This window comes from Nelumbo lutea, chromosome 2, assembly GCF_056320005.1.
Source record: "Nelumbo lutea isolate HS-2025 chromosome 2, American lotus-T2T, whole genome shotgun sequence".
Taxonomy (NCBI): Eukaryota; Viridiplantae; Streptophyta; class Magnoliopsida; order Proteales; family Nelumbonaceae; genus Nelumbo; species Nelumbo lutea.
In genome coordinates, this window is record NC_142685.1 from 41,151,899 (window position 1) to 41,175,670 (window position 23,772).

Consider the following 23,772-nt stretch of genomic DNA (forward strand, 5'->3'; position numbering starts at 1 on the left):
TGTTTATAATTATCATCATCATCATCCATGTTTTATCCAAATTATATGGGTTTGGCTATGTGAATACCACTAATATATTCTATTTAAAGCCATATCCATTATTAAATTATTAGTGCTTAAATCATTTCTTACTACTTGTACCCATATATTTTTTGATCTACTCCTAGTTTTTTTAGTCCTTTCCACTTGTAATAAATAATTTTTTATGATTTGAATCAAGACCCATTTCATGTCATGAGGGTTTGACAAAAGTTTTAAACTTTTAACATCAATGTCCAACCTAATGCAACCCTCCTTTATCTAAGGTTTGGACTAGTAGTTTAAGGCAAATTCAAGCAAAGTTAATCATCTAAAACTCACCATGACTCGTTAGAATTTCTTTATAACTCACCATGACTTTTCAAAATGTCCAAGAGCCCCATGTCAATAACTTAACCTTAAGGCTTCGTTCGTTTTTTGATAAGTTATTTACTCTGGTAAATGCATTTACTTAGGTAAGTATTTCCCAGGAAAGGCTTACTCGGGTAAGTGCATTTACCCATGTTCTTTTATTTCCCATGTAAATAAGGCAATTATCATTTTGGCCATAAAAATCTAATATTAAAACAGACATTTTTGTCTCATTCAAGTGTTAGCAACTTTTCTCACAAGTGGAAAAGTTATTTAACCACCTAAGAGATGGTATCAGTTATCCGGGTAAGTGATACTCAGGAAAATAAATTTTCCCTGGTCCCTCCCATATATTTGAAAAAAGAACATGGGTTTATTTGTCAATAGGAATCGAAATCCCATTGACCAACTTTCCCCCTCTCAAAATCCCAAAAAAGAAAGTCCCCTAAGAGATTAACAGATGCTGTTAGATACTCATTTTACCCCTCCATTTATGTTTATAACCCTGCACTATTTCAGAAATGTCGCCATTGCCGAACGGGAATCCAGAGGTGGCCATGCCATGCATGGTCCTGATTTCCAGTTTCTCTCTTCCAAATTTGATTACTCCATCCAAAGCTCTCATCGCTGCTGCGACTTCTTTGTCGTTGTCATCATCTGTCCTCCTCCTCCTCATCCTCTCAGCAGCTTCCTCAAGTTCTCTTTCGCCTATGACAACACTTTTCAACTCTCTATTTCAGCAAAATCCAATTTCAATATATCACTAATAGCAGCAAAGGAAGAAACAATCAAGATGGTAACGACAGCAAAACCATCTTATTGACTATGTCTGAAATCATGGAATCCTCAAAGACCCAGAACCTTAGCCTATAGCTCCAAACGTTGGGAGTTGGACTCTTCTTCAGAATTACAACCATCAAATATTAAAAACCAAGAGAGAGCTTGGTAGGGTAGAAGGACTCATAAGACTCCTGTTGGGAGGGGAAATTCTTCATTTGGACTCCACTAGATTGTGCAAAGATGCATTGAACATGGAGAGATCAATATTCGGAATTGGTTTGTTTATTGGAGCTGTAGCAGTCCCCAGTCTGGTATGGCTATGATTGCGATTGCAGAACAGCAGAACTTCTTGCCATCAACGACACGGATCTTCACCATTCCAAGGTTCTTAGATGTGGACAACACCTCAATTCCTTGTCTCTAGCTTATCTTAGATTAATTATTTATTTGTTTTCTTCCAACTCTCAGCTTATTAGATTCTAGAAAAGAATTAGGTTGAGGTTCAAGGTTTTAGACTAAGTATCTGATTGATTCCTCCATGGGAGACCTCACCCACATGATTGGGGGACTTGAAAGGATGCAGATGTCGAAGAGCTTTTTAATAAAGTGGGGTATTCTGATTTAAAGCTTGCAATTGAATTAGATGCTACACCTTGGATTCATACAATTCATTGGCTTTATTGAATGTTGATAGTCATAGTTTTATGTTGTGACTACCTTCTCTTTCTTACCAACGATGAGGAGGCAAGTTGTTCATTCTCCCTCTTTTCTGCCATGTATACTCTAAAGACTAATTAAAGAGTTTGGGGTTCAGTTTGCCATGTCTTCTGACCAAATTTCTTTTCTTTGTAAGAATTGTTAATGAACTGATTTATTTCCATCCAGATTCCACACTTTGACGGAATTAATTCCTAGCTAATTTCATGCTTTGATGTCATTTCTGCAATGAAGCACAACTCAACAAAATGTGGAGTTTTAGCGTAATTGATTAATCCCTAGCCTAGTTAGGGAGCTTTCTTCAAACACCTTCAAGCAGCACATTGAAAGAACTCTTGGCGAGCAACTCGTCGCTCAATGAGTGGGAAATGTTATACACAAGGCCCCCGAGCCCCCAGCAGTTATGGGCACTTTAGTCATAAAAATATGTTCAATAAGACTGTCTGGCCATGGCCATTCAGGGGCAGTTTGATCATGAAAATTATATTAATGTTGATATGGATAACTTCTAGGTCCTGTTTGTTCATTTTTTGTAAATTATTATTTTTGAATAAATGATCATAGAAAGAAAAGTTGCCTTATCTATGTTTTTCTATTTTTCATGTAAAAAAAATAATGACCATTTTAACCATAAAAATCTATTACTAAAAAAGACATTTTTTATCTCGTTCAAATACTGATAACTTTCCTTAGAGATAGGTATCATAATTCCATTAACCAACTTTCCCCCTCTGAAAATACAAAAACGGAATGCCCCCTAAAAGTGATATAACAAAATGTAAGTTTTGGAGAACGAAAACTCATTAACATGGAGTTCACTTGACCTTTTGAAAACCCATGGTGAGTTTAAAAGGAAAATGCTAAAAAGAGATAAGGAGTTTTAGATAATTCCCTTTTCTTATTTATAATATATTTTAATTAATATTTAATTTTATAAATTTATACTAATTTTTAATTATAGATTTACTAAAATTTAATCAAATGGATCTATCCAAACATATAACAATCGAATTCGGATCTATATTGTGCACATCCCATATCCGTCACAGATTGATTAGGATTATAGGATATACTATATCCGAAGTCGATCCGATCCGTTTATTTCCCACACGTGCGACACTAGAGGATTACATAGCTGAATTAGTTCCGCTATTGGAGTGTCAGACACAGCTCCGTTCTTACAGCGTCCAGCTCTTCGATTGCTCTGCGCGATCATGGCACCTCTACCAGACGAGGCCGTCAAACTTGAGGCTATGCGAAAAGAAGACTCGTCTTGGCACCCTAGCGTGGTCTCTTTGAGGTCTGTAATGTTCCTTTTAACTTTAGCTTATCGTTCTTTCCTGAATTCTTTTCCGAGAAGGTAGGGTCCTTTCTCCGAAAATAGTCAGAATACCTTAGTGCATTTTACGTCCAATTTCTGAAATGGTCAATGATAAAATAGGGTCCCTTCTCTGAAAATACCTTGCTGCATTTATGTTCCTTTTACTGAGACTGAATTGTTTATTCGGGGTTCCCTTCTCTTCCGTGTTAAATCTAAAACTAGATATATTTCCCCATGAATATTTTCTAAATTCTAATTCAATTCCTTGCATACCCATACCCTTCCACATCGTTCAGATCAGTTCGATATATATTTTTTTTTAATTTATTTATTTTTCTTTGTCCGATATTGGGTTTGAAAGGAAATGTTCCTGCGTTGCCGTCTGACTTTATTCTTGTCAACTCCAACTGAAGCGGTTGATCGACGCAAGATGCCTCTATGCATTTTTTTTTTTTTTATGATTTGAATATAAAGCGCCTTCTTGATTCAGTAATCTTTAGTTCCTGACCTAACACAGTTCAGATACGTCTACTGGAGTTGGTCTTATTGTAAGCTTTGGAAGTCAAGATCCGGAAGACATCATATTCACTGAGGAAGAAGCTCTGAGACGTATTCGTTTCCGTTCCATTCCTCTTCGAGGTGATGATTGTACTCATATTAAAGAAGGAGAACCTGTTCTTGCTGCTCATAGGACAAGATTCAGGAGTCTCTTCTTTGATGCCAAGGTTGAAAAGGTACGCTTATGGTTGGTTGGAACTTGGAGGGTTTTTATAGTGTTTCACAATATGGTTAAAGTTGGATACCAGGGGATTTCGTTGTGTATCAAAAAGCTAGAAAATTAAAGTGTCCTGAATGCTGGATATTTCCGTGCATGTTAAATATTTATGGAGACAGTTGAAGTTGAGGCCACTCCTGGTCTCCATTGGTAGGGTCGTAGGGATGCAACAATGCCTGGGCTGAACCTGAATTGATTGCTTGGTGTGTAACTTACATTTTAAGACCTCCAATGGTGCTTCGATTGGGATATCTCATCTGCATTAGTGTTACTGCTGATCTTGTTGCTTCTATTTTTTTATTACTTTGTTACTCGTACGGTTATTCTCATTATTTTTGCAAAAAGGTATTACGTACCTTGTTAGAACTTTCATGGCGACTCTATATGGAAAAAAAGGTCATGTTACTTGTATGGGAGCTCCCTACATGACCAACCCTATTTCTGCCACATAGAGGATGATATAACCAATCTGAACTGTCTACCATGCAGTATTCCCTCTCGATTGACTACCAGTGCAACCTTGTAGTCCACATTGCCATGTATCCCACCTTATATTAGTACTTTCTGCAAGTAATTTTGGCTGTTGAAACTTCCAAGATTTTAATACTAAAGTTGCCCCAAAAGCAGGCTTCATTCTGACCATGTGACAAGGGTTCTGGGGCTAAAATTTGGCCAACTAATAGTGGTTGAGGAACATATGGGGCTACCTCTAGCTCATTATTTCTAAGATCCTAGTGTTCCATCAAGCAGATCATATCTTTAGCTCAACGACTACAAGCACAGCAAGTGGAATTTCAGTTGTCTATGCTTGGTGTTATTGTTTTTGAACTTCTTGAGTGCATTTTTCTTATACTTTGCTATATAATTTTTTGTAACCTCTGATTGTAATTTTCAAATGGGTAAATAATAATCAGCTGTTTGACTGAGAGGCATATTCACAAGAAATGCATTTGGGAAGCTACTGCAATTCCTTCAGGAAGGAAAAAGGAGGTAGTTCAGACATTGACTTGGAGACAATCATCATGATGCAGGAGATAAAGAGTCGAATATTTTTGGACAGTAGGGGTATTTTTGTTATTTTATAATTTGTCTGTGGGTGCAGTGATATGGCCCATTATAGTTTGTTTATGTTTAAAGTTTCAGAGTCATTGAATAAGTAGGGTTAGAGTTATCGAGTCTTCTTTGAATTGAAATAGGACGATGGCAGTTCAGTTTGAGTCCTACTATGCTTCATATGAGTCTAACAGTTTGCTCCTAGGCTGTATGTATACGTTTTACACAAAAATCAATGAAGTTTATTGAGCCTTATGCTAAATATGGTGAGTGATTCTCACACCCTAGAGTGATTCTAGACACCCCGTGAGTAGGGCTGTCAATGGACTCTAAGCGTCCAATTTCTGATTTGACTCCAAAACCGATTATCCCAGATTTGGATGTTAGAACTTGCATCCAATTAATAATCAGATCAGAAGCGGATTTAACCCCATCCGATCCGATTAAAATCTGCGTTCAATAAAAGATATTATTTTATGTTTATATGTTGTATAATTACGTATATTTAAATATTATGTATAATTATATAAAGTTTATAATTAATATGTTTAATATTTTAGATTTATTATACATATATAAGTTAAAAATAATTGTTTTTTTTTATGTTTTAATTCTTTGGTCATTTTAAACACAATAAGATGGTTGCAGTTAAATTTGAATCCGACCCGAAACCCAACATGATAATCGGATGCAGATGATGCAGCTAGATCCAATCTGAATCTGATCAGTTTACAACCCTATCCATGAGTGATTCCAGGTGTTCTCTCTCTTCTTTTTTTTTTTTTTCTATTTTCTTTCTTATTCCTTCAAGAAGACATTATAACCATCAACAACCATAAATTTCTGATCATGAAAGTTCATTTAACATCCTCAAAGTGTTGGAATTGAACTGGTCCTACATTACATACTTACATCATCATCATCATCATCTAAGCCTTACCCCAACTATATGGGCTCGGCACATGATCCTTTTTTGCCATTCTGTTCTGTTAGTGCCATCGTAAGTGCTTAATTCATTTATTACTACTTCAGCTCATGTCCTTTTTAGCCTGCTCCTAGCCCTTCTAGCCCCGTTAACTTCCAACTGATTGCTTCTTCTTGTGGGTTCTACAGATGGTCTTCTATGCATGCGACAAAAATATCTTAGTCTTACTTTCTCTCATTTGCTCACTTATTAGATCCACTCCTATGTTCCTTTGAATGGCTTCATTTTTTACCTATCCTTTCTAGTTTTTCCACTCATCCGTCTCAACATACACATTTCTGCCATACTAATTTTTTGGACATGTTGTTTCTTGACTTCCCAACACTTCGCTCCATATGGCATTGCTGGCCTTACAATTATTATTATTTTTTTTCCTTTGAAAAAAAGGTAGAGCATATAGATTTTCTTTCTAACCTAAGTGGTGTTCTACTATCACACAAGACTCTGGATACATCCTCCATTTTTCCCATCTTGCTCTAATTCTGTGGGAAACATCCCCCTCAATCTCCTTGTTATGAGTTATCAAACCAAGTTAACAGAAAAAGGTCGACTTGAGTTATCTCTTGGCCTCCAACACTAAGTGTACTTTGATTTGCACACCACCAGGGAGATGGCATGAATAGTTTCTTTTGGAAAACAATTTGAAACTGACTTCGATGAAATATGGATATGAAATTTCTCATGATTGAAATGATCATGGGAGAGAGCAGGAAATAAATATAAAAGAACAAAGATGCAAGGAAGAACTATAAAGTGAAAGAGGAGGGGATAATTAGCTCAGAAAGTTCTGATCTATTTCTAAAGGAACAGTATTAGAGAAAATAAAAGAGAAGGCAACCTTATTTGTTACGTAAAAAGGGGGAAGGTTGAATATAAATATAACAAGAGAAGAAAAGTGAGGTTCCAATTGTCTTTCAGCAAAAGGTATAAAACTAATTAAAGAGATGATTAGCAGTTTGTGCTAGTGCACCATCTAGCAACTCAACTTACACTTTCTTTGGACTACTTGAACCTTTTGCTTTGCATCCCCTTTGCTTCTGATAGTGGCAACTGCACTTCCAACTCCTTGTGTTCATTATGACCATGCTTAACCAGATTTTATTTACTAATCTGCAGGCATGTAGGGTAAGGCACTCAAAGAAGGTATACTGTAGATGCACTTTTGAGATCAAATGGCTACCTCCTCAGTTTAAAGGAGAAATAGCAACTGTCCCATCTAGTGCAATCATGAGACTGGATAGAAACAGCATTGACACCTATCCAGCAGTTGCTGCATTCTTGAACTCAGTAAAAGCCAAAAATGGTTCAGGTGCATCTACATTTCTGTCCCTTTTTGAAGACATGAATTGTGATATGAACCTTGATGGATTGCTGGAAAAGCAAATGGAGGAGATTAATCATTTAGTTGGTATATCTAGAAAGGGATGTCCGGAAGAGATTCTGTTGGGACATGAAAGAGGTATGCACTATATCTACTACTTAATCGATTTAAATATTGAGTTTCTTCTATTTGCAAGGTACCATAGATATATTTATCATGCCACTTTTTTGAATACAGATTATCCTAGAGGATCAATACAGTGCAAATCTGTTACTGAATCACATCTCAACTTTCAGGATGTTCAAATTCCCCATGACCTAAAAAATTTGAGAAGGTCCACTAGAAGCCAGAGCAAACTAAAGATAGAGATTGAGGGCAGTAATTCATCCCTTGTTCAGTCCATTCCAGTGGATGCTTTTGGGAACAGGTCCCATCTCAGTCCTCTAGCTGCTCGTGCAGCCCTGGCTTCACTAGTATACCAATTGCCCCAAAAGCCATTGTCTGTCAGCTGCATGGAGAAGGAAGACTTCACTAATGTTTCTGAAAAAACTCCTGAGAAGCATGTTAATATGGTGTCTATGAATGTGAATAATGTGGTCATTAATCCTGATGTCTGTATCATAGAAAATGTATCCATGGCGGGTGGGTTTTCAGATGTAAAAGCTCGTGCAGATCGAGTTATTCCAAAACCTGCAAAGAATGTAAGATTACCCAATTCTGGTAGAAGGAATGGTTTGAACAAACCTCAGATGGAGGAATCTCCCGGAATGCTGACAAAGCAAGTGAAGCATCGATATGTGCTGGATGACCTAGAAGAGAGTCTTACTTGTAAAGTAAGTGCACGGAAGCTTAATTTCCATGTCAATATGACTAGGTTGACTCGTTCAGGCATCCATGAAGTTATGGGAGATTCAAATAAAGTTGAGGTGAAGTCCTCTGCAGATGATATGAAGTCAAGTAGCCCAGCAACTACAAAAAGGTTGACTCGTTCAACAATTGAGAAAGAAAAAGGGAATTTAACCATGAAAGTCAAACAAGACTTGCAAAATGGGAAACCTACTCAATATGAACAGTCAGACTCCACTGAGATTCCTGTTAAGCGGAAGATCGGTGAAACCACAAAGAAGAAATCATGCTCTTCCCCCATTGATACTGAAATGGACTTATCCCTGGTCCAAGATAGTAAAAAGCAAAGGCGCTGCAGTGCTATTGTGACTACTAAAAGAGATGAAGGTGATTGTGAACAAACCCAACTACTTGTTTGTGTATATACTTATCAGGGAACATTTGTGATGCGTTACAAACACCAAACATTAGAATTCAAATATGATACTGATTTAGACATTGCCTGTGTCATAAACACCATTACATATTGTGGCGATTTTAACAATGAACCATCCTAAATGTTTTACTTTTTTTTATTTTTTTTTTGAAGATGTATAAGTATATATTAAGACAAAAACAATAGAAGAGCCCCATATACATCAAGAACCTGTATACACTGGGAATGTACAACCTTATACCTCTTGATTATACAAAGAGAGTTTTTTGTAGGTCTGGTTCATTAAATGGTTACAACGATCCACTTGTAGTCATTTATGTGAAGATACCACTGGATCATTCATCCCCCACCTCTTTGTATGGTTCATTTTCATGCATATAATGTTGTAATTTTTAATAGTTTGTGGGTCTCAATTTTTTGAAAGACTCAATATGTAGGTTGATATGGCAGGTAAACTTTCAACTGATACTGGAGGTCAACAAGATGAGAAGAAGAAACCCACATATTCTAAAAAGAAGCCTGACTTGCGGTTCTCCCACCGTCTTAGGTTCCTCCCTCGCACACGTTCACAAGTGAAGAATAGAGCAGATTAAGGATGAACAATGTAGTGAGTATTATTAGATCCTTTTTATAGATGTGTTTACTGTGCATAGCTCAAGTAAGAAGCCGGAGAATTGGATTAAATGAACTCTACAAACTTATGCTTTGGATACAAGTTTGCCTTTAGCTCACAATTTGAATCAGCTTCCTGGAGCTGTGCTATCATACAGACTTATAAACTGCATCTCTGTAAACAAATAGAATATGTAGCTCTGTAAATAGAAAAAGTAATATGAGTTTTGATGGCTCTGGAATTGGCCCTCACAGTTGTTTCTTCTTTCCCAGTGTCACACGGAATATCAGTTTTTAGTAGAGAACATTATCTAATACATTGCTAAAGTATAACAGTTGGGAACTTAAGGTCAACATAATAAATTGAATTTTAATAATTTTATCTTTGTAAAAGATTTGTACCACACTACTTACCTTTAATGCCTTTTATTTTTGGACTTGAGGGTGAAGGTTGCATCATTAAACATAGGTTTAGCGATTGGAGGAGTATAGGTAAGCTTTAGGGAATGGCTATTCCTGGGTAACTTTGTATTTTCTCTTCCTTTGTAGATCGGGATGTTCAACCACATGAACTTTGGTCCTTTTCCTGTGCACAGGTTAGTGCACCTTCACTTACAATTATTAATCAAGGATGAATCCTTTTGACCCTGATACTGATCATAAAAAGGTCATTAATCTGTTGAATCTGACTGTTGACAGAGGTAATTATCAGGAACAACCATTTTTTTTGTTATGTACTGATCCTCCAAGCATGTAAGAATGGCAAGTTTTTGGGAGGCCTTGTATTGCGCTAAGCATCCTGTGTCTCCAGACTCAAAAAATTTTCCATAAAATCGTGTAAGCATTGTTAGGCACATGATTCTTCCTTACTATATCAATAATCGTTATTCTTTGCTTGATTTCCTGCAACATCACATGTAACTTGCAAATCACTGCTTCAGAATTGCTGCCTGACCATCGTACTTGCAAACCTCTGCATGGTAATGACGGAGAAAGTAGAGAAGGATTTCAAAAAGGTTCAGCAGAAGACTTTAACGGAGAAAGTAGAGAAGGGGGAGAGTGAGAGTAATATGGTGAGCAAGGGAGAGCAAATAACTCAGAAGGCAGTGGAGGAACAGAGCATATATATACCAGTTGCTTGCTCTGTAAAATCAAATAAGTTGGTGTTGGAAGTGGATAAACGTAGGTGGAAGAACAGATGTGCTGATAGCTGGAAAAAAAGATAAACGACTGGCAGCTCATTGCAGAGGAAATAGTGAAGAAATTTAGCCTTGAGAAACCTGTTCTGGTAGTGCCTTTTAGTGAAAACAAAGCCATCTTTGATGCAGGGGAGGCGAAGATAGGGCTATCTTCTATCGAAACCCAGGAAGGGTTGATAGTCATTGAAGAATGGTGTATGTCTTGTAATGAGCAAGATATTACAGTAGGAAGTTTCAACATAAAGCTTGTTGGGGTGTCGTTCAATTTCTAGAACAAGTTGACAATAGAGAAAATAGTCCATGCGTTGGGTGGCTTGGTGGAGGATTGCAGCTTCAGAAATATGACAGCGATCAAAGCAAGAATCCGTGGGATCAAGCCAGAGGAGGTACCTCGTCTGGTGACTATATTCTTGGAGTAGCTATGGAGGAAGATATGGATATTGAATGAAGTGGAAGCATCTCTGTGGAGGAGTTGTTCAAAGGAGGAAGGCGAAGGTGATGTGGAGGAAGGAAGAACATGTGGCAGGAATCAAGAAGGTAAGAAAGAGGGCAAACTTTTCTGGGAAGGTGAACAGTCGGGTCCCAAAGAAGTATTGGGCGGCCACCTTGGGAAAGAAAGTAATTCAAAAAATTTTAAGTTTAAAAGGTAGGAGGTCGGACCATCATATGCTGACGTGGTTAGGAGGTCGGAATCGGTGTGGGTCAAGACTAAAAACAAAAAACCAATTTAAACCGGGTCCAGGATTATCGGTTCTTAGGGTCGAACCAGTGTTTTAAAAGGCGTGCTCATGTGCCTCATGCACATCTTATATAAAAAGACAGAAAAAAAAAGAAAAAAAAAAAGGAAAGGAAAGGAAAGGAAAGGGAAGAGAAAGAAAAAGAAAGAGAAGAGAAAAAGAGAAAAGGAAAGAAAAGAAAAGGAAAGGGAAGGGAAGAAAAGATAAGGGGAAAGAAAGTGGTTTGCCCCCTGCCTCATTCAACCAATGTTATGCGTCTTTATTCTTCTTAATATAAAAGATTTTACTAAAAATAAAGAAAAAGTGAGATCCCCCTTCCTCTTCATCCTTCTCCCCTTCCTCCTCCTAACCCCCCTCCTCTTAAGGAGGCTTACACCTCCTTGTGTCTGGGAGGCTTATGCCTCTTGTGTTTTGAACTACGCCTCACACCTCTAGGTAGTGGAACGCCTCAAGTCATGCCTTCGCATTTTAAAACATTGGGTCGAACCAGGGGAGAGCTCATGTGACTCATTTAATAGTCATGTGAGGAGTAAGTTAGGGGAGAAGATTGCAGACGATGCTTGGGGTCTATCATCGTTCCCAAAGAGTACTGGTTCAATACAAGACTCGAAGAAATCGAAAAAGGAAAACTGACAATGGGTGTCTCGACCCTCTTACAATGAACAAGTGGTGGGGAAGCAGAGTACGGATTGCCCTAAATTCGAGATACTCTAGGGAGTAACTAGAAAACATGGATGTGGAAGATGACGGGTGGGTCAACTGCAAATCTTCAAATGGGGAGGAAGGAGACTCGACAAACGCTTCTATTGCGGACAGTTTGGATGACAAGATTGTAGTGGTAGCTAATGAGGAAGACATGCTTGACACTACTATTCTTTTTGATGCTAAGCAAGTCATGGGAAGAGCAACCCCTTGTATGCTCCAATCTGAGGAAGTGAAGGGAGAAAATAATTTGGAGTGTGTTTTGGTTGATGGGGGAGGCAATCTGGAATTGAGTAAAGATAAACATGACCATTTAATGAACAATGGGTGAGAATATGGTGAGTAGGTAGGAGATGCTTATCATGGGCCAACTAGAGGTGACCAAACTAGGGATGAGCTACAAAGTCAAAGGAGTTTATCGTAAGATAAGCATCTGACAGGAATTGTGTCCCAACATTTTGTCTCAATTGTGGAGAATTGCAAACATCAATCTTCAAGTGTAGTCAATTCATGGGCCGGTAGACAATGGATGGGACTCTAGGGTCCTAACAAGGACTACAAGAGCATCTCCTTGGAAAGCTATTCAAGCCATCTTGCCCTTGTTCTCTCCATTGGATCAGGTATGATTTGCACTCAGGTAACCACATTAAATTTTGGGAACATGTTTGGGTTGGGGATTCGTCTTTGAAAGATCAATTTATAGGCCTCTTAGCTATCTCTACCCTTAAAAATGAACCAGTTTCCTCTTTCCTTGTACCTTCTAATTCACCTTCTGGTTTCGGATGGAAGTTTGAGAAGAGATGTCAGGGACATAGCGTTAGCCTGTATTTTATCCTTATTATCCATTCTTGAAGGGATCTTTGTTGAGACATCAAAGATAGATAATCGAATTTGGACACTCACTCCCTCGGGTTCCTACTCTTGTGCCTCTTTCTTTAAGGCCCTTTTACCCCCTTCTCTTGTTGGATTGTCATTCCCTGTTAAAGAAGTGTGGTGTCAACCTATACCTCCAAAGGTTGGGAGTTTTTGTTGGGAAGCCTTTCTGGAAAGAGTTAATACAGGGGATCTACTTCAAAGAAAAAGACCCAATAGTTGTTTGTCTCCTCATTGGTGTGTCCTTTGTAAATCTGATGGTGAGTCTGGATACCATTTACTAATTTCTTGTCAGTTTGTTAAAGTTATTTGGGAATGGTTTACTTCTTTGTTTGGGTGTAGGTGGACTCCCCCTTTGAATGTGCAAAGCCTATTTACTTCCATGCCTAACTGGCCAACCAAAAGGGCCAAGATCATGTGGAGATGTGTTAGGGCTGTAATGTGTTGGACTGTTTAGGAGGAGAGAAACTCAAGAATATTCTCAAAATGAGGAGAGAAGCTTGGAAGTAATCTTGGAGACTATCCACATTAGGGTGATACATTGGTTGAAAACTTTGGAATTGTTTATAGTGTTCTCAGTTGATGAGATGATAAGAAATTGGAAGGAGATTGCAGATTCAGTCCCAATTAAGAAGACTTCAAGTTCCTATTGGACGCCTCCACCTCATGGGTTTACCAAACTGAATTTTGATGGCAGCAGTATGGGCAATCCAGGGCCCTCCAGAGTAGGGGGAGTGATAAGAGATGAAAAAGGGAATTTGTTAGCTATGTATTCTGGTCCAGTTGGGGTGGGAGATTCCTTGAGGGCTGTGTAGGAACTCTTGAAGGGATACAAAGGGTCAAGGAAATGCATATTAAACAATTGATCAAAGAAGGTGATTTTGAAATTGTGGTGAATTGGCTAAAAGAGGACAATTCTATGCTCTGGAAATACAACAATGAAAAGAGGAAGTTCAAGTGGCTCACTAAGGGCATTGAAATTCATTGTACGTGGATAAAGATAAGTGCAAATGCATTGGCAGATGGTCTAGCTAGGCAAGGGGTGAACATAAACTCTATCTTTTGGGTTGTTTTGTAATTGTTTCATGGTTAGGGTATACATCAGGTAGTAGGGAGTTAAGATTCTTTAGCTCCTTCCCTTGTAATTTTGATTTTCTCAATTATTAATAAAATTAATTGTTATTTATAAAAAAAAGTGTAGTCAATGCGATAGGTTCTCCTGGGCCCTCTGTTGATCCTGTCCTAGAGTCAAACCAAGGTATGGCTGTGAATGTTATGTTTAGTACTAATCCTATTCTTTTGTTCGAAGCCTGTGTTCCAGATTCCTATCTAGCCGTGTTGCCACAAGCTCAAGAAAACCCTGGGGTGGAAAGTATGGAGAGAAGGAGATGTGTAGAGGGAGAAGAGGAAGAGGGGGAAAGGATCTGGAAGTCTCTTGGACGAACTGAAAAGAGAAGAAGCTCAAAAAAATAATAGTGGTAGAAGTCTAGGGGGTGGAAACTCATAGGGAAGTAGAGATGGAGATAAAGTAGAGGAAAAGAAAAGTGATGAGTTAATAGAGAAGGTGGTTGCCAAAGGAAATGAATACAATGGGTCAGTTGCAGACTTGGTAGAGCAATTAGGCTATAAAGTGAAGAAGCCGGATGACTTGAAGGTCTTCCTAAGGAAAGGAAAGGAGGATGGCAAAGCTAAAAAGAGGAAATTGAGTGAGGCTAAGAGACTAAGAAGAGATGTTGGGGAAGATAAGGAGTTCAGTGAGAGAAAGGGGAGAAGGAGAGGGAGAAACTAAAGGGGTAGAAGAAAGAGGGAAAATAAGTGGAATGAAGATTTTAAGCTGGAATGTTAGGGGGTAGAAGGAAAATGCCATTAATAAAGGAAGTGATAAGCAGAGAAGACCTGGATATAGTGCTGATTTAGGAGTCGAAATTGATGGTAGATGGGCAAGATCACTATGGAAGGCATGGGGAATAAATTGAGCAATGAGCCCAGCTTGGGGAAGCTCAAGGGGAAGAGTGACAATGTGGAAAGAAGAAATTTTAGAAGGGATGGAAGAGTTGTTTGGGAGGTTTCTATGTCCCTCAAGTTTAGACAAAGGGCAGATGGGTTTGAATGGGTGATGACCAATACATATGGCCCAACTAGATATAGAGAAAGAGAGGAGTTGTGGGAGGAATTGGAAGACATCAAAGGACTTTGGGAAGGACCATGGTGCTTAGGTGGGGACTTCAATGTCATAAGATTTTTAGAGGAGATGAACAGTGTTAGAGGTGGGGGAAATACAAGTATGAGGAGGTTTAATAGTTTCATTAATTGTTTTGAACTAAAGGAGGTTCTACTGATGCATGAGACATTCACTTGGTCCAGCCTACAGGCAAATCCTATATGTTCGAAATTGGATAGATTCTTATTCACAGCAGATTAGGAGGGACATTGGGGGTGGTTAACTCTAGAACCTTGCCTAGGGTAATCTCAGATCATTGACCTATTATTTTAATGAGGGAGAATCTTGTCAATAGAGGGCCATCACCATTTAGATTTGCGAATATGTAGTTGTCCCACCCGGGTATTATGGAGCTAGTTAAGAATTGGTGGAATGGTAGTGCCCCAAGGGCCAATTGGGAGGGTATGAAATTTCATTGGAAATTGAAGGATCTGAAAGCAAAGTTCAAGAAATGGAATATCCTCCACTTTGGTAGAATTGAGGAAAGGAAACAAGATGTGATAAATCAAATTGAGGAGTTGGATGCAAAGGAAAATGAAGGCACATTTGGTGATAAGGATAAATAAGAGAGATGGGTGCTAAGGAAGAAATTAGAGGACATACCGTATAAACAAGAAGTTAGTTGGAGACAAAAGTCTAGTTATAAGTGGGTGAAGGAGGGAGATAGAAATACCAAATTATTTCATGCAATGTCCAACGGGAGGAAAAGGAAAATTTTGATTACAAAGTTGGAGGTTGATGGGGTGCCCATTACTCAGCAAGGTGAGATTGCTAGAGCTTTTGTAGAGCATTTTAAATCTATATATAGAAGGCCCCTAAACCAGAGGATTTGGTTGGAAGGTCTAGATTGGCCAAAACTTTTTGAGGAAGCAAAGGAGTGGCTTGAAAGAAAATTTGAGGTGGAGGAAATAAGGGAGGCAATTTTCTCAATGGATAGATCTAAGGCATCAGGTCCGGATGGTTTCACTATGGCCTTTTACCAGGAATGTTGGAAGATATTGAAGCAGGACATCCTTAAAGTTTTCAATGAGTTTCATCAAAGGGGGGGGGGTGATTAATCTGAGGGTAAATTCAACTTTTATTGCATTGGTTCCAAAGAGAGTTGGAGCAAGTCACCCGAGAGACTATAAACCTATCAGTTTGGTTAATAGTTTGTATAAAATCATTGCTAAGGTCTTGTCTAGAAGAATCAAAGAAGTGCTTCTAGATCTAATTCCATAGAACCAAGGGGCTTTTGTGGGAAATAAACAGATTGTGGATCATATTTTAATTGCTAATGAGTGTGTGAAGGATCTAAGGAGAAGAAAGAAGAAAGGGATTGTGTGTAAGTTAGATCTAGAGAAAGCTTATGACATGGTAGATTGGTCATTCTTAATGCAAGTGAACTACTTTGGCTTTGGGGTAAAATGGTGCAATTGGGTACTGGGATGTATTGAGACCTATCATTACTCAATCCTAGTGAATGGGTTTGTAGTGGATCATTTTCCAGCTACCAGGGGAATTAGACAAGGGGACCCCCTTTCTCTATTTCTCTTTACTTTGATAGTAGAAGTGTTGGGGAAACTAATAGAGAGGGCAAATTCGAATAACTTAGTAAGGGGGTGGAAGGTTGCAAGAGACAGGTTGCCTATCACGCATCTACAGTTTGCTGATGACACAATTCTATTTTGTGAAGGGGAAGATGTGAAGTGGGTCAGAAATTTGAAGAGAGTAGTGCAATTATTTGAAAAAAAATGTCAAATTTGAACGTTAATTTTGATAAGAGTTGTGTGGTAGGGGTGAACATGGAAGAAGGAAAAATGAGGGATAGGGCTGAAATTTTGGGATGTGAGATGTCACAGTGGCCTATGATTTACTTGGGGATGCCTTTAGGGGATAATCCGAAGAATAATAGTTTTTGGAGCCCTGTAATTGATAGGTTCACGAAAAGGTTAGCCTCTTGGAAGAAGAATTATCTATCTTTGGGTGGCAGAGTTACTCTTATTAAGTCTACATTGGCTAGCTTGCAGGTGTATTACTTATCTGTGTTTAGAATCCTCGAAAAAATAAGTAGAGTGCTAGCAAAGTTTAGAGATTTCTTATGGGAGCCAGGGGAGGAAAGGAGAGATCATAGAGTGAATTGGGAGTTAGTTTCCAAGTGCATAGATGAGGGTAGCTTAGGATTAGGCAATATCTGGAAGAAAAATGAAGCCTTGTTGGGTAAATGGTTGTGGAGGTTTGGTAGGGATAGGGATAAGCTGTGGACCAAGGTTATCTTGAGTATTCATGGATAGGCAGATGATGGTTGGGACTCTGGACTCTGGGCTTGTGGCAAGGACTAACCGGGCCTCTCCTTGGAAATCCATACATGCCATTCTTCCATCATTTTTGCAACACATCAGGTATGACCTTTCCTCTGGGAATCAGGTTAAATTTTGGGAACACTTGGTGGGGAATGTACCCTTGAAAGACCAATTTCCCTCTTTATTCTCCCTCTCCCGTTTCAAAGGGAAGTGTGTGTCTGATTTTTTGGTCCCTTTTGAGTCAAATTTTGGGTATGATTGGGATTTGGGTCTTAGAAGAGGCATTAGGGAGTCAGAATTGGGAATGGTTGTGGACTTAATTTAGATCTTGAATGGGGTGGTTTTGGACCCGTCAAAAAGGGACAGTAGAATTTGGACTTTATCCCCCTTCTGGGGTTTTCTCTTGTGCTTCCTTCTTTAAATCCTTAGCATAACAGTCCAACATTTCTATTCAGCCTTTCCCAGTCAAGGAAATATGGGGTGAGCCAATCCCTCCAAGGATTGGAGCTTTTTGTTGGGAGGCATTCCTAGAAAGATGTAACACATGTGATTTACTCCAGAAGAAAAGGCCAAATTGGTGCTTGTCCCCAAATTGGTGCACCCTCTACAAGGTTAATGGTGAAAGCTCCTACTACTTACTAACTTCTTGTCCCTTTGTTTCTGATATATGGGAATGGTTTATCTCTTTATTTGATTGTAGGCAAGGATCAAAATTTCATCACGCATCGGAGCCTTCCTGATACGCCCCTACAGGGGGTGTTTCGGGTCGACGAGTGGTTCAGGGGGTAGATTGGCCTTAAACTGGCCCCTCTGAACCAGTTTAAAAAAAAAAAAAACATAAAAAATCAGTACCGATACAAACCGATACGCCCTACTGGCGTATCGCCTTGTATCGATATTTTGAACCTTGATTGCAGGTAGACCCCTCCACCAGATATATGAAGCTTGCTTGCCACTTCTTTCCTTAAATGGCCTAAGAAAAGGGGTAGGGTTATGTGGAGGTGTGTGTGGGCTGCCATTTGCTGAACTATATGGGAAGAAAGGAACTCTAGGAATTTTTCTGGTAAGGAGAGGAACAAAGAAGGTATCATTGAGGTAATAATGGTTAGGGTGCTGCATTGGCTAAAGTCTTTGGATATGTTTGCTGATGTCTCTACAGATATGCTGCTGAATAGATGGATGGAAGTGGCAAATTCTGCTCCGTTTTAATCAGTTGCCTCTCCTTTGTGGTCCCCACTAGGCCTAGGGTGCATAAAAATGAACTTTGATGGCAGTAGTGAAGGTAATCCTGGGCCCTCGGGTGTTGGTGGGGTGTTTAGAGATGAGAATTGAAAGGTGATTGCATTGTTTTCAGGCCCCATTGGGAATGGTGACTCTCTTAGAGCTGAGATATGTTCCTTAACGGAAGGTTTAAGATAGATAAAGGAGCTGAATATTCATAGACTAATTGTTGGAGACTCAAAGTTGGTTTTAAGCTGGTTACAGAAGGACAATGGATTGTGGAAATACACAAATGAGAGAAGGGAGGCTAAATGGCTAACCTAGGGGGTTGGAGGTTCAAAGTCAATGGGTGAAGAGGACTGCAGATGCTTTTGCAGATACATTGGCGAAACAAGGGGTGGGAAGGAACAGATGTTTTGGGCTGTATTATAATCATATTTTCTTTTTTCTTTCTCGGGAGAGTTAAGCCTATTTACCTCTTCCTAGCGTGTTGTAATATTATTGTCCATTAATAAAATGATTTCTGTTATTGATCAATATATATATATATATATATATATATATATATATATATATATATATTATGTTTAGTTTGACATGAAGTGAGGGAAATTTTGAGTATCTCAAATGTTCTTATCATAGTTGTCAAGGCGACAAGGTGCCCTTGGAGGCTCGCCTTGCCTAATTGCCAAGCAGTTTTATATATTGTGTTATAAAATACTTTTATATTTTTTATTTTTTTGAGATTACAATTATGAAATAAACATTATTAAACTAAAATATTCATTTTGTGTGTTTATATACTATTTACTTTTATTATTTTCTTATTTGTTAGGGTTTAATCAACATAGTGTCTAATCAACACTTTTCCTATAACAAAAATAAGGGTTCAGCCCCTATATTTTTTTATTTTTCTTTTTTTTTTTTCATTTTCTTCTCATGAATATGTTGATTTTCTATACTTTAACATGGAGTTCATATTTTTCTTATGAAAATTATGGATAATTATTAAGGAAATATGGTTATGGAACCTAGGGAACTACCCTAGGATATATGTTTTATTTAAAAAAATCAATCGCCTAGGTGACTAGGTGACAAGGTGCCCCCTGTCACCTATCCTTGTCTTGGCACCTTGAAAACTATGGTTCTTATTTTATCTTATTTGGTTGGAAAGAAATTTATGGAAGCTAGGATTTTAAGTAAATCAATATTTGATATCAAAGTTGGTTTCATCAAATGTAAGTCAATGAATTTTTTCCTTACAAAGAGAATAGAACAAATGATCTGTAAGGATTGCAAGGTTATTCTAGGGAAAAGCTTAATCACACAACATAGATTAGTGCATTTTCAATAAGCACTTGCCGTTTGGGAAAAAACTGAACAAGTGCTTATTCCAGAAAATAAGCCCGTTTTGAAGAAGCCAAAATTTTTGGTTTATTTATAAGTGCATTTTCAATAAGTGCCTATTTCATTTCTAGCTCATATTGGCCTGTTATGGAATTTTCAAAATACATATACTACCCCATTTGAAAGTATTTTTTCTTCAAATACTCATAAGCACTTCCAAATGGGGGCTAAAATGTGTTCATTTTAGTGTTAGTTCTACTTAATTATTTATTGGTAGGCCCACTCACCAACATTATGGCCTCATTTACGTCTCAATTAATGACTTACCTGGGTAAATGCTTCCAGGCAAGTGTTCTTTTATTCCTAAGGTAAAGGTGATTTGCAGCATGCATGCATGGGTAAGTAATTTATCCAAGTTTTGAGGAGAATATCACTTCCCTAGGTAAATAAGTCATTTGGAAATTGTTCTTTTCTGTGGGTCTCACTAATACTGGAAAGCGTACATGGGTTTTTTTCTTTTCTATTGGATTTACCAACTTATCTGCCTCTACTCCCTTGAAAACAAGCAAGGCATATATGGTGTTGGATGGATACTTGGATTGAATGACACCACTCTTGTCAATGAAAGCAGCCCCGTAAGTCGCAATGGAGTTCTCCACTTTTTTTTTTTTTTTAAAGAAAACACAAGAAGAGAAACAAGACCACACAACAAACGCAACTAGCCATTCTATCAAAAGCAATACCATGAGCCACATGACTAATCCAAACAAAGGAAATATTATAAAATCTAATAGCCAAGGTCTGATATAGGGCCAGAGAGAAAAGCAATCAGCTTTTTCGAATCAGATTCAACAATAATATTTTGAATTCCATGACTAACTTCATTGACAAAACTTTTAAAAGAGATAACAGTTAAAGAGAGAACCTTTACATCCCCTACTGAGATCATACCTCCTCTCCTGTTGATGATCCCAAACCACATTTACTGAACGATCCACCACCCTTATGAACGGGAGTTAATGCCTCAAATTGTTCCAAACTCCATCTCTGAGCACAAATGGAGATCTCCATTGTTAGAGTCTGAAGCAATCAAAGGAAGCCCATCCAATCCGTTCGGCTTTGATCCATCCCACCCAATAAAAGAGCCATTCAACTGTGACAAAGGATGATTTCCTGTAATTGTTCAAAGTCCAAACCAAATGCCTCTAGCATAATAATCACAGTCCACGAATGCATGAAGAATTAATTCAGAGGAATTGCCAATATCACTAATTTCAACATGCCCAGCCTTGATCTTAGCCTAACACTGGAAGAGCATCATGACATGCTTGCCACAAAAAAGTATTGAATTTTTGGCACCACCTTATCTAAGCGCTGAACATTTTAGTTATAGTTAATTAATTGTAGCACCTGAATAAACAAAAAAAAAAAAAGGCATTCTACTGTATAACAGGCATATTTGTTGCCATTGTATCTGTGTTGACTTGGTATACCTTGAAAATAAAACCCCTAATCCAATGGTTCTGATCTAAGGAGAACAACCTAATATTGCAATATCTATGGGTTGAATATTACACCTTAGGCTTAGTTTGGGAAGAGTATAGTACAGTACAAATATATGCAAAATAATACAAAATATAAGCTTTTACGCTCTACAAATTTGTATTTATGCTCCTTCCAAACTGAGCCTTACTGCTTGGCTGGTACATAAAATATTTAGAGGTTTCATCGATCAAGTCACTGGCCAACGCTAGAGGACATACTGAATAACAAAATCTCTTGCGACATTGAATTTGGGAGGACCACCGAAGAAAATTGGATGTGGGGTTTTGAATGCCTATTATGATGAAATTGAGAGAATCCTAACAACTTTTCTTCATTCAAAAGAAATTGTGGTTGTGGATAAAATTCATGCATTCAAGGTGGGGAGATCAAAAGCTAAATCGTTATTTGTCCGACTGCCCTAGGATTTTGCATGGGAGGAATGATAAGAGAGACCAAGAAAATTGGAGTTGAACAAACATTCTGTCTATCGATGGAAACTGGCAACATTAAAAAGAACCAGGAAGTAATTAACAAATTTGTGTATAGCATGCGATCTTCGTGTAGATAAAACAAAGGTTTGGAATTGCATAAAACTGAAGAGTTTAGCAAAGTAAGCACACCTCAGAAAAAATGATGACTGTAAATGCAAATCAGATGGATTTCAAGTATTCAGGGCAAGGAATATGATATATTTATCGTTTACCTATTATCTACGTTCTTATGTTTACATAAAATAATCCAAATGTTTCTTCTGAAAATTTTATAGTAAAAAAACACTAATGCAAATATGATATATTTATCTCACATTTTGATGCATGATTAGATGCTAACTATGGCCATGGGAGTATAAGATTTGGACCTTCTATAAATTGTCTCTTCATAATAGAGTTCAAGTAAAATCTTGTTTAAGATTTAGACCTTCCATAGTTAATTGTGAATGTTGAAGTAATAAAAAGCCCCTCATCTTTTGTCTTTTAGGCTTCCACACTTTGTTAAGCAATTTGAATGTGCACTTCTCTAGAATTCCCCTATTACATTAAGAAAATTTTAGCCACTAGTAAGTTTTCGAAGAGAACAGCCTAAGTTTTAAGACTGATTGATTAGTTTGCTCCACTACTTGTTTGGATAAATCAGTACTCAATCTTTTACACTATAGTGAAATGATCTCTAGCACAGGGCTTCTTATCATACTATGAATTCATTGGGTGCAAAGTTATTCATCATTGGGAGATCTAGGTGCCACTTGACAAGTCTTTTTTGAAAGATCTTGCAGAAAATTTGACAACCAAAAGATGATGCGAGCTTTTGCATTAAGACCTGAAAACTGTTTGTTTAAGGTGTATCTTTTTGCACAAAGATGTGATGAAAAAAGTCGAAAAGCTCAATTTGAAGCTTTTCGAAAATAGCCCAAAATGGGCTTTGCACATCTTTTTGGGCATCATCTTTTGACGACTAGATCTTTTCCCAATCAAATAGGAAAAGACCAAAATACAGACTATCGGGCCTCTAAACAACAAACAGCCCGCGCGGAAAGGCACACCAAATGGGGTCTAGTCTTTGGAAAAAATCTATAATAACGGAAAGATATGATATGGAAAAAGCTTTAACCAATCACAATCTCGTAAGTTTTGGTGAAAATCCACCTGATTGGTCCCTACTTCTGCTTAAATATGACCAAATTTTTGCTAGCAATCATGATCAATTTTATGAAAATCAATTGCACTGCTCAAAACGCCTAGGGGGAATGTTTCATCTGGTTTACAAATACAATCGGCATTCTGATGTTCTGTATGCTATTTGTATGCTATTTCCATACTCTGGATCTCCTGCCCACGAAAGCTCTACCCATGCCTACCCACAAAACACTACCTCTATGCATTGGGAATATCTCCCCGTGTGACTGTGATGTGCCCACATGTAAGAAGATGAGATGTTCCCCATGTGTAACTGTGATGTTATGTGAGTAAGTGTGGGTGGGAAATCCAAACTCCTATTTCAATAGTTATATAACCACCAAAATAGCATTTTTTAGTACAACTTTTTATAACCTTTTTTAATTAAAAAGCATGATCTACTTATATAAGCATATGACATGGCAGTTATATGATGTGTTTAATACACCAATATGGCTCCAGTCATAATGTCTCTATATGATAATAACTATCAATGGCAATGGGGTGGGAACCATACTTCCCATCATGGACCTTGACTTTGAATCCTTGTCTCCAATCTCGATCCCCACTAGAGATAAAAATGACCTTCCATCTCCAATTCCCAATCGAGACAGGCTTCTTGTCGGGGACCCAAATCTCCAAAAATTTTGAATTAAAAGTTTTTTAGCAAATACATTTACTTAAAATAAGAAACATTTTTTTTAATATAAAAATACTTTAAATATATTTTGATATA

The 23,772-nt window shown here is 37.9% G+C and overlaps 1 protein-coding gene across 1 annotated transcript; it reads left to right on the top strand.

Moving 5' to 3' along the window:
• Nucleotides 1-3,033: 3,033 nt before the first annotated feature.
• On the top strand, nt 3,034-9,488 carry LOC148870077 (uncharacterized). Its single transcript, XM_088971908.1, has 5 exons — nt 3,034-3,187; nt 3,726-3,942; nt 7,138-7,480; nt 7,580-8,575; nt 9,075-9,488. Exons 1-5 carry the CDS (start codon nt 3,102-3,104, stop codon nt 9,215-9,217), a joined length of 1,785 nt encoding a protein of 594 aa, XP_088828034.1. The 5' UTR covers nt 3,034-3,101; the 3' UTR covers nt 9,218-9,488.
• The last annotated feature ends 14,284 nt before the right edge of the window (nt 9,489-23,772 follow it).

What these genes read in the sequence shown, in the direction of transcription:
- LOC148870077 (XM_088971908.1), top strand. Translation starts at nt 3,102, where the DNA reads ATGGCACCTCTACCAGACGAGGCCGTCAAACTTGAGGCTATGCGAAAA. An exon ending in CCTAGCGTGGTCTCTTTGAG is followed by an intron (nt 3,188 to 3,725) that starts GTCTGTAATGTT and finishes GACCTAACACAG; the next exon opens with TTCAGATACGTCTACTGGAG. An exon ending in TCTGTTGGGACATGAAAGAG is followed by an intron (nt 7,481 to 7,579) that starts GTATGCACTATA and finishes TTTTGAATACAG; the next exon opens with ATTATCCTAGAGGATCAATA.